This window comes from Hippichthys cyanospilos, chromosome 14, assembly GCF_059441005.1.
Source record: "Hippichthys cyanospilos isolate Australia breed blue-spotted pipefish chromosome 14, RoL_Hcya_1.0, whole genome shotgun sequence".
In the NCBI taxonomy this organism is placed as follows: Eukaryota; Metazoa; Chordata; class Actinopteri; order Syngnathiformes; family Syngnathidae; genus Hippichthys; species Hippichthys cyanospilos.
Window position 1 is genome coordinate 5,132,510 of NC_142382.1, and position 12,698 is coordinate 5,145,207.

At 40.7% G+C, this 12,698-nt stretch overlaps 1 protein-coding gene across 6 annotated transcripts; it reads left to right on the top strand.

Annotated features, from left to right (window-relative positions):
- The first annotated feature begins 130 nt into the window (after window positions 1-130).
- Window positions 131-12,274, top strand: kdm1a (lysine (K)-specific demethylase 1a). Of its 6 annotated transcripts, XM_088433730.1 has the most exons (23): window positions 138-194; window positions 754-790; window positions 1,721-1,754; window positions 1,860-2,019; window positions 2,131-2,300; window positions 2,921-3,054; window positions 3,143-3,221; window positions 3,313-3,405; window positions 3,893-3,999; window positions 4,095-4,176; window positions 4,259-4,353; window positions 5,454-5,471; window positions 6,276-6,418; window positions 6,796-6,886; window positions 6,977-7,111; window positions 8,176-8,249; window positions 9,134-9,245; window positions 9,313-9,445; window positions 9,523-9,710; window positions 10,621-10,735; window positions 11,191-11,318; window positions 11,393-11,539; window positions 11,700-12,274. In XM_088433730.1, the coding sequence occupies exons 2-23, from the start codon at window positions 761-763 to the stop codon at window positions 11,901-11,903; spliced, it is 2,472 nt and encodes an 823-aa protein (XP_088289856.1). In that variant the 5' UTR covers window positions 138-194; window positions 754-760; the 3' UTR covers window positions 11,904-12,274. The 6 variants fall into 6 exon arrangements, with proteins under 6 accessions (XP_088289855.1, XP_088289857.1, XP_088289856.1 ...); XM_088433731.1 differs by lacking the exon at window positions 754-790 and having other exon boundaries at window positions 132-194; XM_088433727.1 differs by having other exon boundaries at window positions 1,721-2,020; window positions 2,135-2,300.
- The last annotated feature ends 424 nt before the right edge of the window (window positions 12,275-12,698 follow it).

A 12,698-nucleotide genomic window follows, 5' to 3' on the forward strand; every position in this document is an offset into this window, starting at 1 on the left:
AGAAAAAAAAAACGCTAATACAGCGTTAACAACATGTTCGGTTCAGTTTTGACTGATAGATTTTTTAGCCAATCAAATACACGCAAACCTCTGACAAACCCTAAGCTTGGCCAGTCAGCATCGAGTTTTTTGGCAGTGGTGTTTGTCCAGGCACTGTGCGGTCTTTGTGTTGACATCTGCGGGGGATTTGCGAGGTAAAATTAAAAATTATAATAAACAAGGCCTACATTTATTCCCCCAATGGATACCAAGTTGCCGTTGGTAATGCGCCCAAATGTACCAACATTCGATCGATAAGAGTTTTTTTTTTTTCTGCACGTCGCACCTGCCGTTATGCGAATGCTAGTCTGAGCTCATTGTTAGCGGCTAATGTAGCTCGCTAACATTTCTGAAATGCCTTACCTTTACGAATTCTAAATAACAAAATGAACGTTTGAATTCCAGATTGTTGTAGTAAGACGTTATATAGTTATATAGTTATGAATGCAATGTTAATATGCTGTAGAAGGTCAATGTGAGTTAATATATCCCGTGTAGCTTTGAAACTAGCATTGCAGTAATCGCTAGCTAGCCTGATTGTTCATAATGGACGTGAATGGCGTTCCGATTAAAACAAACAGAAAAAAAGATGGACTGTAAACTATTAAATGACTTCTGAATTGTTCGATTTTTGCAGTTTGGCCGCTATGGATGTTTTGTTAAAGGTCACTTTTCCCGTAACACTATTATTCTGGTTCTGTCTCATCTCTTTAGCGTTTGAATGGATATAACCAGGTGCACGGAGAAATGGGTAAAACAAGATAATGTTATTGTACCACAGAGCATTCATTTTTTTCATAAAACCATGACATTCACGCACGATTAATGGCACTTAATTCATCCAGTCTTTTTTTTGACGTTTTTGGGAGCGCCAGTTGCTGGTAATAGCATGTTGTAACACAAGAATTAACAGGATCTGTGAAGTCTTCTTTTAACGACATTATATGCAGTCGTCATATGCACATCCATCCACAGTTCAAATTATAATGTGGGCACTGTTTTTTTTTTTTTTTTTTAATCCAAAAAGCCACAGAGTCGCAAGTTGTCATCTTCATTTTTGTGTTACGGTACAGTGAACCCTCGCCAAGGTGAATAGCAAAAACTGGGAACTTAACAGTGACCCAGCCTACGCCATACTGACCAATTCACTTTTAAGTCACACGTTATTTCGCTTGTATAAGCTGTATCTTTTCTGATTGCACCACACCAGTTCTAAAAATGACATTTTATGTTCTTTCAAGGCAGAGTTATTTCAAGAAAAAGAAATAAGTGAGTCATTGGCTTGTAAATATCCTGTCACCTACTGTTAGATTAGGGCTGGTTGACACAGATAATTAGATTGTTGAGCTTGGCTTTTGTATCACTGTGACCTGTCATGCTAGGCTTCCTTATCTATGGCCCTCTGTATCACACATTTCTAGTTGTAATCAGTTAAGAATGTGGTATTTTGTTGGTTATTCTTAATTTTATGTTGCTAGCATTAAAGATAAAATGACTGTGTGAAAGCCCATCAGAACCTTTTAATTGGTGTCATGACCTGGATCTTTCAATTAATATTTTTTAATCTGTTGAAGAGAAATTCATAAATGACCCGGGGTTTCACTGTACAACCATTTGTTTGTATTTTAGCATTGAAAATTGAGATTTTAATTCCAAAGTTTATATTTTTTTTTTCCCCCAGGAGAGGCCTCCAACATCCTCCATCATGTTGTCAAGTAAGAAATCAGACGCCGGCTCCTCGTCGTCCTCCTCTTCATCCTCAGCGGGTGCGGCGGGGGGCGACAGGGCCCAGGGTTCTGATACCCAGGCGGCTGCATCAGTGTCAGCTGCAGGTCCTGTGGACATAAAAAAGAAGGAGCGGTCATCCCCGAGCGGTGAGTCGGGAGGAGCCCCTCTGCCTCACCAGGGGGGAGGAGGCCCTGGCGCACTGGACCCGGACTCGGCTGAAGTCCGCAGGACGAGTCGGCGCAAGCGACAAAAGGTAAACATTTTAGAATTTTCTTCGCAGACGCTGCTGGCGGTATTGTGAAAATGGCTGTGCTGAGGTGTAGAAATGCGGGTTTTAATGATGCTTTTATTGTGCCTACTGTTGCAGGTGGAGTACCGCGAGATGGACGAGAGCCTGGCCAATCTGTCTGAGGACGAATATTACTCTGAGGAGGAGAGGAACGCCAAGGCAGAGAAAGAGCGGAAGCAGGTCATCCCCCCACCAGCCCCTCCGCCAGAAGAGGAGAATGACAGTGAACCTGAAGAACCATCTGGTGAGCCTCTAGACTGTTTGGAAGAACTTTTGTTTACCTAGAGATATGATAGAAATTTAAAGCCAAAAAATTTGTAGTTTTCAGGTGAAAAAAGTAGAAAAGGGTGAGTACCTATACTAAGATTCATATTGGTCCATTAGTTGGCCTTCATTTTAAGTGCTGTATTGGTACTCGCGATGGAAGCCGATCTGAGTATTGGACGCTTGCTTGGCGAAGATTTACGATCACAAAGTAGAAATTAGAATAGTAAAAAAAAAATGCCATTAACTCTGTTCTCTATTAATATGTACAATACTCTCTCTCTCTCTCTCTCTCTCTCTCTCTCTATCTATCTATGAACAATAGCTGTCATACACATTCAAGAACATATATATCACTGTCAAATAAAACTAAAAAAGATGATATATATAAAAATGCTCATCATTCGAGGAAGCCTACAATTGAATGCATATGGACCAAGATTATGACAGATAACACAAAATAACAAATTAACAACATTAGAAAAAAAATGAATGAAAAATAAAGAGTGTTTTGAAAAACTATTATTGAAAGCCGAGTTTTGCTATTGTACTGTCATATTTTTGTAAAGATAAACATTAACAGACTATGTCCATAATCAGGTGTGGAAGGCGCTGCTTTTCAGAGTCGCCTCCCTCACGACCGCATGACATCCCAGGAGGCTGCCTGCTTCCCAGACATCATCAGCGGCCCCCAGCAGACTCAAAAGGTCTTCCTCTACATTCGCAACCGTACAGTAAGTCCTCTCATACTCAGCGTGACCTCCTTTTCTAAAAGGCCTTACCACGGACCCTCATATTCCCATCCGTTTACCTGTTTACTAGCTCCAACTGTGGCTGGACAATCCAAAGATCCAGCTGACTTTTGAGACCACCGCACAGCAGCTCGAAGCTCCGTACAATAGTAAGACTCTCCGAAAAATACTCATTAATAAACTTTTGAATGATATTATTTTCCTTTCAGTTGTGGTTACATGTTGTTGATTCCTTTTCAGGTGATGCTGTGCTGGTCCACAGGATACACAGCTACCTCGAAAGGCACGGGCTTATCAACTTTGGCATTTACAAGAGGGTCAAGCCTTTACCTAGTGAGTTGACCTACGGCATAAGAAAAAAAACAAATTAGAAATGTCTTTACAGTGCTGTTTTAAAAAAAACAAAGTGCAGTTATGTTATTACACCATCAAGTTATCAGATGTGTAGCATCTTAAGAACATGACCACCTCCCCTCAAAAATGCTTATCCAACATAGTTATTAACTTATTCAGCATTGAAACATAAATAATTTCAGATTGGAAATCAAACAAGAATCCACCTCATTAACACAAAGTAGAAATGTGAACCAGAATTATATTTATTTGAAGATTTTTGACACTTTGGCCTGGAACAGCTAGTGATTTAATGGCTTGATATTAGTAGTAACAGATGGATTTTGTACCTAATTCATATTTCACAAATTAATTAATAAGCAGAATGCAATGTTTAGACTACTTGGGGCGCATAAAACATTTCTTGAGAAGAAAGGTTTTTGTTTGACTTCCCCTCTAAATGTATTGTTTTTATGGCTTTTTCCAGCCAAGAAGACCGGAAAGGTGATTGTAATCGGTGGAGGGGTCTCGGGCCTAGCTGCGGCCCGCCAACTTCAGAGCTTTGGAATGGATGTCACTGTATTAGAAGCCAGGGTATGTATGCTTAAACAATTATACTTTGAGCCTGAAGTTTGACATTTGGCGTCTAACTGTTTGATTTTCTTTATCTTTTGGAATGTTGTTTGTAGGACCGCGTTGGAGGCAGGGTGGCCACATTCAGGAAGGGCAACTATGTTGCAGATCTAGGTGCCATGGTGGTGACGGGGCTAGGTATGTGCGACCCAACTATTTTATTTATCAGCCTGTAGAGGGTGCTGTTTTGTATACATAGCGCGACTGTCTGCTTGTTCAGGGGGTAATCCAATGGCGGTAGTCAGTAAGCAGGTTAACATGGAACTGGCCAAGATCAAACAGAAGTGTCCGCTGTATGAAGCCAATGGCCAGGCTGTGAGTATGACCAGCTGAAATTCTACTGAAGTTCAAATATGTCTCACATTGCAGTTATGTGCATGCAATGTCTGATTTTCCTCATACAGTGGCAGATAGAGGCCCAGGCAGGTGTCTTTCACAATTGAATATTTGTAGAATTGATTATTCTGTCAATTATTTAATAGATGAATGAAATAATCTGATACAATTTCATTTGAATTAAAAGTGGATTGCAAAGACAATTACTGTTTATTATCAAATTACAGTTTATTATTTGGAAAAAAAAAATCAATGCCACATGAGCGGGATTGATTCACACAACAAACTGTTTCAGCTTCTGGTTCGGTCTTCATTTTCTAAAGTAAAAGTGGATGTTTTCAAATGTCTTATTTTGAATAAACACCAAAGATGATCAGTCTTTGTCGTAGAAGCTAAAATCAGAAGGTTTACACAATTGTAAATGCTCCAAACGATTACTCGATAATGAAAACAGTGGTTGATTAATTTGATATCCAATTACTTTAACTCAATTATATTAGACAGCTCTAATATATGATAATCCTTGCACACCAAACAATGAACTAGATTTTGTAGCAATATCATATTCTTGGCATTTATTTGTTCTAGTTTAGGTGATTACTTCAAAGTCAGTATTTCAAATAGCGGGCCACTCTCTGAGGAAATACAGTACCTGCTTGCTTTGTGCAAACTACAGCAATTAACCAGCTGACCACGACACTGTAATTTCAGCTGCATTTAATGTTTGGAGCCAATGTAGTGCCTTTTTCTATTTGGACTGTGTTTTGTTTACCTCATGATAGAAAATGTTCACTCCCTCGTGGCCTGAACGTGCTCAAAGTTTAGTTTTGTGTTGTCCGCAGGCTATTTCCACAACACAATGAACCGTGGCTTGATTTAACATCCAAACAACTGGCGTAAAGACCTTAACAAGCATAGAATAATGTTGTTAAGTCTTCTATAAGACATCAGTAATAGCGTGTCCAGGTTGTTGGGTTTTGAGGCATCACAAATGGAATGTACATGTTTTCCTTTTGTTGACTTTATGTTCTCTCTCCTTCCCTCCCCTCTCTTGTTTCGCCAACTGCTGAACAACTAAGGGTGAACGGTGCACTAGTGTATGTATTGGTTTACTTACATCATCCATTCCTCCTTTCATGTGCTGAATATCATTGTGGAAGCAACACCATTTCCCTTCTCATTTTGCTGTTTAGAATAGGATAAGCCTTTTATTAGCCCTGTATTAGGGGAATTCCAGTTTTAGGAAAGTGGATACTGGCACACCAGGATAATATCAAAGAATCCAAAATATGTCAGCTTTGTAAGTGTAAAGCTAAGAGATTGGACAGAATGAACAGCAATCAATTGAAACATGAATAATACTATATATAAAGATGCAAATGGAAACTATTTATCGTATTCTTCCTATACTGTATGTGTGTGAATTTATTTATTTTTTTACAAATAATTGACCTAAAGCATTGAAATTTGCTTGGTAACTTCTACAATGTTATGCTACTGGCTGACATTTTTTTTTGGGGGGGGGGGGGGGGGGGGGGGATTATGACTTTGGAGAGACGAGGATTCTCCCCAACGCCATTAAAATGTATGACAATAGAAACTTTTTTTTCATTTTTCAATTTTCATTACGTGTCACCAAAGCTTAACAAAGGTGTATTTAGAGTTTTTGACTTATGTCACTCACAATTCTTTCTTTTTAACTGCTTCTGCATGCTGTATATGTTAATATTGAACTGTCTTTTGCATGGGGATTTTATATAGACATTAATTTACTGTGATTATCAGTGTACATCAACTTTTGATACAGTATATATTATAAATACTTTTTTTTTCAGTCATAGCCAATTCTGACCATGGCCTAGCTTGTTTGTTAAAAGAACTCTTTGTTTTTGCGCATTCAGGTGCCAAAAGAAAAGGATGAGATGGTGGAGCAGGAGTTCAACAGACTGCTGGAGGCCACCTCCTTCCTCAGCCACCAGCTGGACTTTAACTTTCTTAACAATAAGCCTGTCTCCCTGGGACAGGCCTTGGAGGTGGTTATACAGTAAGTAGTTTTAATATTTAGTGTCCTTTGTAGAGTCGAACCAATAAGATTTTTTTTTTGACTGATGCGGATTTTTGCAAGAAAAAAAAAGTTAATGGGGTGATTACGTTTATAAAATAGAATTAATACAACAGCATTTGTATTTGCACAACTTCCTTGCATTGCTCACCCAATTATAAAAATTATGATCGGCTTAGTTTTGAATGAATAGTCTGCTGAATGACCTTATCAACAAGTGTCAAGATAAATATTTAAGGATACAAATAGTATTCGTTTATGTGTTATAATTTAGTTGATTATTTTTGGCTGACAAATCGTCAGCCCTTGATCCTATACGGTAAAGTACACACTAAATATACTCTATATATTATGTTTAGGCTGCAGGAAAAGCATGTGAAAGATGAGCAGATAGAACACTGGAACAAAATTGTGAAGACACAAGAAGAGCTCCGAGATCTTCTCAACAAGGTGAACAACTTCTCAAACACAAACTGTTCTGTGAAATTAAATGAAATTTTATTAGGAATTTAAATGAAATGATTACCTTTTCCTACTCAGATGGTCTCCACCAAGGAGCGTGTGAAAGAACTCCATCAGCAGTTCAAAGAGGCTAGCGATGTCAAACCGCCCAGGGACATCACGGCCGAGTTCCTGGTGAAAAGCAAGCACAGAGATCTGACATCGCTCTGCAAAGTAAGCTTACAAAAGCATAATGTTAGGTTCACCCAAAAATGGAGACTGCAGAGGACGACTGAGAGAGTTAGTTGTTATCGGGAGCATTGCAGCTAAACAAGAGTTCTATTTCTTTTCTTTCATAAAGAAGCGATCCGACAGAACCACGGCTGAGTGGGTTCAGTTCTATTAATTTTTGTAACGCTACACGAAATAACCTCGCAGCCCGGATTAAACCTCCTCTAGGGCTGGGTCCCGCCCGCGGGTCGTATGATTGACATTTCTGGGTTAAAGGTTTAGAGTTCAAATGAAGTTCACTGGTAAAGGTTATAAAGCGATTTAGATCCATTCTGAAATTTCACCCACAAGCTAAATTGACCTAACATTTTGAGAATAGTGATTGAGCTCAAGTTGTGACACCACATGGAGATGTCATAACTTCCACTTTTCTGGGAAGACTTTGGGGCGTGCCCGTGGGAATTTTTGTCTACTCGATGCTTGTTGAAACGCGGTGACGCCAACGGATTCCTTAGCGACGTTTGAACACAGACGTCTCGACCGAGGCTTCAATTACAATGTTCCGGTCAAAGAACGCGCACTCGCGATATAGAAGCTAACTCTTTCCAAGCGAGCGTTGCGGCTTTACATTACATACCGCCTGTCTGCCTCGAACACTGTCTGCAGCTACTTTTGAGGCGCAATTAGATTTCCGAAAGGTTATAATTGGTAGTAAGGGATATTTTACGGATGGCCCGGAATCTTTTCATACAGTGCTATCTAACTAAACCAGACAGGCTATGTTTAAGTGGTTTAATGCCTCGGCGGGATGTATTATTAGCACTAGTTTTATTTTGAGGGGGGTGCACAGATAAATCACCCGTGTGGGTGTTTTAGAAGGAAGTCTTTTTAAGCTTCTTCAAACACAGCTGGTGTCTGAAGGATTCATCTTCTGCCCCATGAACCCACTTCAAGGCCTCAGTGTGTCTTTACACGCACTCGCACATTCGACATTCGATAGGAAATATTTACGAAATATGCAGCCTATGACGCATTAGGTGAACGTCAGCTCTTTGTGGTTTTTGCAGGAGTATGACGAGTTGCAGGAGCTGCAGGGAAAGCTGGAGGAAAAGCTCCAGGAGCTAGAAGCCAACCCACCCAGGTATGTCTATTAGGCTGGAGTACGTGTTTATTCAAGTGGATGAAGCAACCAGCAATTAGTTGGTGCACGGTGGCTATTAGAGCAGAGGCCACTACTATATGAGGAAATAATGTGGATGGCTTGTTTGTGGCATAGTGCCAGGAGTGAGCTTAACTCATCACACACTTCACAATAAGTAGCACTTTGACAAATTGCGATCGTTCAGTCAAAAAGTATTATTCTGCTTTTTATAGACACTCCCAAGTTGAGGTTTTCTGTCAAACTACACCCAAGACAAACAGAATGGCATCTTCTGTACTTGAAACAATCTCATAGCATAGCTTTTTGGGTTGCTAGCTTGATGCTAATGTGAAATCACATGTGGGTTGTGGTGCTTGATTAGCTTATATTAAAGGTGATGTAACGTATTTGTGTGGATCCTCAAGCCTTAGTGTCATATTGATGTTATTATGAGGCCTATTAATTTAGGTAGCAATAAATATGACAGCTCGGGGTTGAAATGCACAGCCTGCAATTTGTCTTAGTCAAATTTGAATGGCTTTGTAAAACAGCAAAAACACAATTTTAGAATACACGTTGTTTTTGTTTTGCTTGTTTTTAATATTGGAACAAGAACTGCAACTAGATTTGTGCATGAATAAGCAAAAGGATGAAGTCCCAATGAACAATAGAAGTGTGTATTTTAAAAATGTGTTTTTTTTTTATACTTAGGCTATTATTATCCTTCTTGGTCAACAAAATTCTTTGTCCTTTTGGCGAAGAATAAGTAATATTTAATGGTTTGATATCACATTATTACACACCTAGCCCTACTAACGTTAGTGCCGTACTGATGAACTAGAGGAGTGGCAACATCTCAACAAACTATATCCGTTTGTCCGCAGTGATGTGTACCTGTCTTCAAGAGACCGCCAGATACTGGACTGGCACTTTGCCAATTTAGAGTTTGCCAATGCCACGCCCCTTTCCACACTTTCGCTCAAACACTGGGATCAGGTATGTCTTTTCTTCAGGAATTGCAAACCCTTATTCAGCTGGTCTCACGGGTGATTATCATCCACAGGACGATGACTTTGAGTTCACCGGCAGCCACCTTACTGTGAGGAACGGTTACTCGTGCGTGCCTGTGGCTCTGGCCGAAGGCTTGGACATAAAACTCAACACAGCGGTGCGGCAAGTTCGATACACAGCGTCTGGTACGTCCTCTCCATCGGGTTTGATTTTTGCATTGAAGATACGGAGCGTTTTGACGTGTTACTCCCCCGCCTTCCAGGCTGTGAGGTAATCGCCGTCAACACCCGCTCGGCAACGCAGACGTTCATCTACAAGTGTGACGCGGTGCTGTGCACGCTGCCGCTCGGCGTGCTCAAGCAGCAGCCGCCCGCCGTGCAGTTTGTTCCGCCGCTACCCGAGTGGAAGACCTCCGCCATACAGAGGATGGGCTTTGGAAACCTCAACAAGGTGAGTGAGAGTGTAAAGCGCAAGAGAGCTTTGCTGAGTAACTGGTGTTTAACTTGTGATGTTATTTTTATTATTATTAATATTTTCATCTAAGATCAAATATAACTGACTTTGCTATCTGTTGGATTTTGGCAAATAGTAAACAAGGTCAAAAGGAGGCAAAAAGATGTTTGGCCACTCTCAGCTAAAGTTTATCTTGAAATGAAACGTACAACAAAGAGAATTACAAACAATGAATCAACGCATCGCTTTGCCTTAGGAAAGTCATTTTAGCTTAATGCTAACAAGCAATGCAAACATCATTGACATTGCTAATGGTTAGCATTGATTGTGGGGGTTTTAGAAGCAATGAATGTTTAAACAGTGAAGCAATACAAGTATACAGATCACAAAGCTTTCAGGCATATACAGTATGTATCCTCTATGGAAAATCAGTAACATTATAAAAAGTATGCAATGTTTTTCTAAAAGACTAATAGGATATTATTTTTCCCGCATACCAATTTTAGGTGGGAAAAAAATTGAGTCGCAAGCGCGGTCATGGAACAAATTAAACTTGTATCTCAAGGCACCGCTGTATTTGATCACCGTCGTTTGCTGCAGTGTTTTGTGGCGTTGACCTTGATGTTGAATGTCCAAAGGCAGGTGTAATGCAACAGAAAGCATCTCATTGATATAATGTTACCATTATTACTATTACTGCTGCATTACCCTGACGTAAGAGTGTGGGCATGAGGTTAGGGGATGCATCATTTTGCAGCGTGAGGACATAGGTGTCCTCTCCCGTTCTGCCGCAGTGCATCATTATGCAATGCGCTGCAAAGCCTCCTCTCTTCAGCAGAGGGAGCTCACTCAAAGCGGTCAGACAATACTTTTCCTAATGGTCAATTGTTCTGCCCTTCTTTTTCAGGTGGTGCTGTGTTTCGACCGCGTGTTCTGGGACCCAAGCGTCAACCTGTTCGGTCACGTGGGCTCCACCACAGCCAGTCGAGGGGAGCTTTTCCTCTTCTGGAACCTGTATAAAGGTGACTGTTCGTCAGTTGGCCCTCACAAGGGGGCGTCACTTGATATTGATGTCTAAGTGGCAAATCGCAACAATGAACTTTTTTAATATTATTATTATTATTATGCTATTTAGTTTTTTTTACATCAGAAATAGAGGTATATAAAATGACATTTGTTTTTTGTTACTACAAAAAGAGCGAGGAAAAGATACTGATATCATGTTCAATTCATTATGAAGATTTACATTTTTAAATTTAAATATTACAATACTATACAACCCTAACCCTTATTTCAATCTTAAAGCAGTATATGAGTTTTTCTACAACAGTCAAAGAAGTATAATAAAATGTCATTTGGATGTTGTTTCTTTTTCCACCAAAAAGGGCAACAGAAAGATATTATGTTTACAAGCATAATATGAAAAGCTAAAATAAAACATTAGTCATTATTAATGAAAATTTGACTTGTTTGTCAGCCCCCATCCTGCTGGCTCTGATGGCGGGCGAGGCGGCCGGCATCATGGAGAATATCAGTGACGATGTCATCGTGGGAAGATGCCTCGCCATCCTCAAGGGGATCTTCGGGAGCAGCGCCGTGCCTCAGGTAAACCCGGAAGTCCAACTGCCACTGGGAGCCTCCCGCGTCCACACCGTAATCTCGTCCTGTTGCCGCGGCAGCCAAAGGAGACGGTGGTGACGCGTTGGCGTGCCGACCCCTGGGCGCGGGGCTCATACTCGTACGTGGCGGCCGGTTCTTCAGGCAACGACTACGACCTGATGGCACAGCCCATCACGCCGGGTCCTGCTATCCCAGGAGCCTCACAGGTGAGCGTATATGTACATATAAAATAGAGATGAAAGCATTAAGTAATAATATAATTAATAGAATGTCAAGAATTAAAGAATTCATTATAGTTCTACAGGGGCTGGATAATAAATGCTTACTAGAAGGAATGTACTATTTTTTTTTTTTTCCTCGTCGCAGCCAGTCCCCAGGCTCTTCTTCGCAGGCGAGCACACCATCAGGAACTACCCGGCAACGGTACACGGCGCCCTACTCAGCGGCCTCCGCGAGGCCGGACGCATCGCCGACCAGTTCCTTGGCGCCATGTACACACTGCCCAGGCAGGCCACGCCCACCGCCGCCAGCAACCCACCTCAGGCTCAGCCTGCCGCCACCACTGTGTGAAAATGTCCTCCTCTGGTTACAAAGACTTTTTTTTGGTCTCCCTCCCTGGATTTGTGAGCCGTCGTCAACATTCCAAATGAAAGCGGCCCAGATGATGAAATGAGACTTAGGGTGGGGGGGGACATCTTTATTCTTGAAGCACGGACTTACTTCATTTGTTTATACTTGTCAAGCCGCCTCACAAAAAATGCCATTCAAGTGTAGCTGGATGTGTCTTCAATTAGGGTGCGAAGTGTAGTAAAGTATAGTTTATATGAAACAGATATATTGAAAAAAATGTCATTAGCAATGACGAATTTCGTCATGTTTGCAGTTACTGTTTTGTTGTTTTTTTAACTATTTGTTTTGTTATTAAATGACTGGAACCACAACTTGAAATCGTCGTCGTGTATAATGCTCACTAAAATGGTTTATGACATTACAGAGAGCATAAAAAGTCTGCACACCCCTCATTAAACCCCTCATATAATGTGCCCCTCATTAAATTTTTTTTGATACAAGTAAACACAACGAAAAAATTGTAATGTTTTTTTCTCCACATAATCTGGTGTAACCGGTGCAACGGGAAAACATTTGATTTTTGGTTTTTGCGAAGTGGCTAAATAGGAAAAATTCAGGCGAAATAGGAGTCACTGTCACTATTTATTCAAGATGTTCCATACCTCCCCAAAGCGGCAGACTGATAATGGTATCGTCCGCCGTCACAGTATTGGTACTAACCCATCCTCACCATTTACAATGCCTTTGAGTAACCCTGCAGCTTCTATACCTTGTTTTTTAAAGCTACATGTTTTA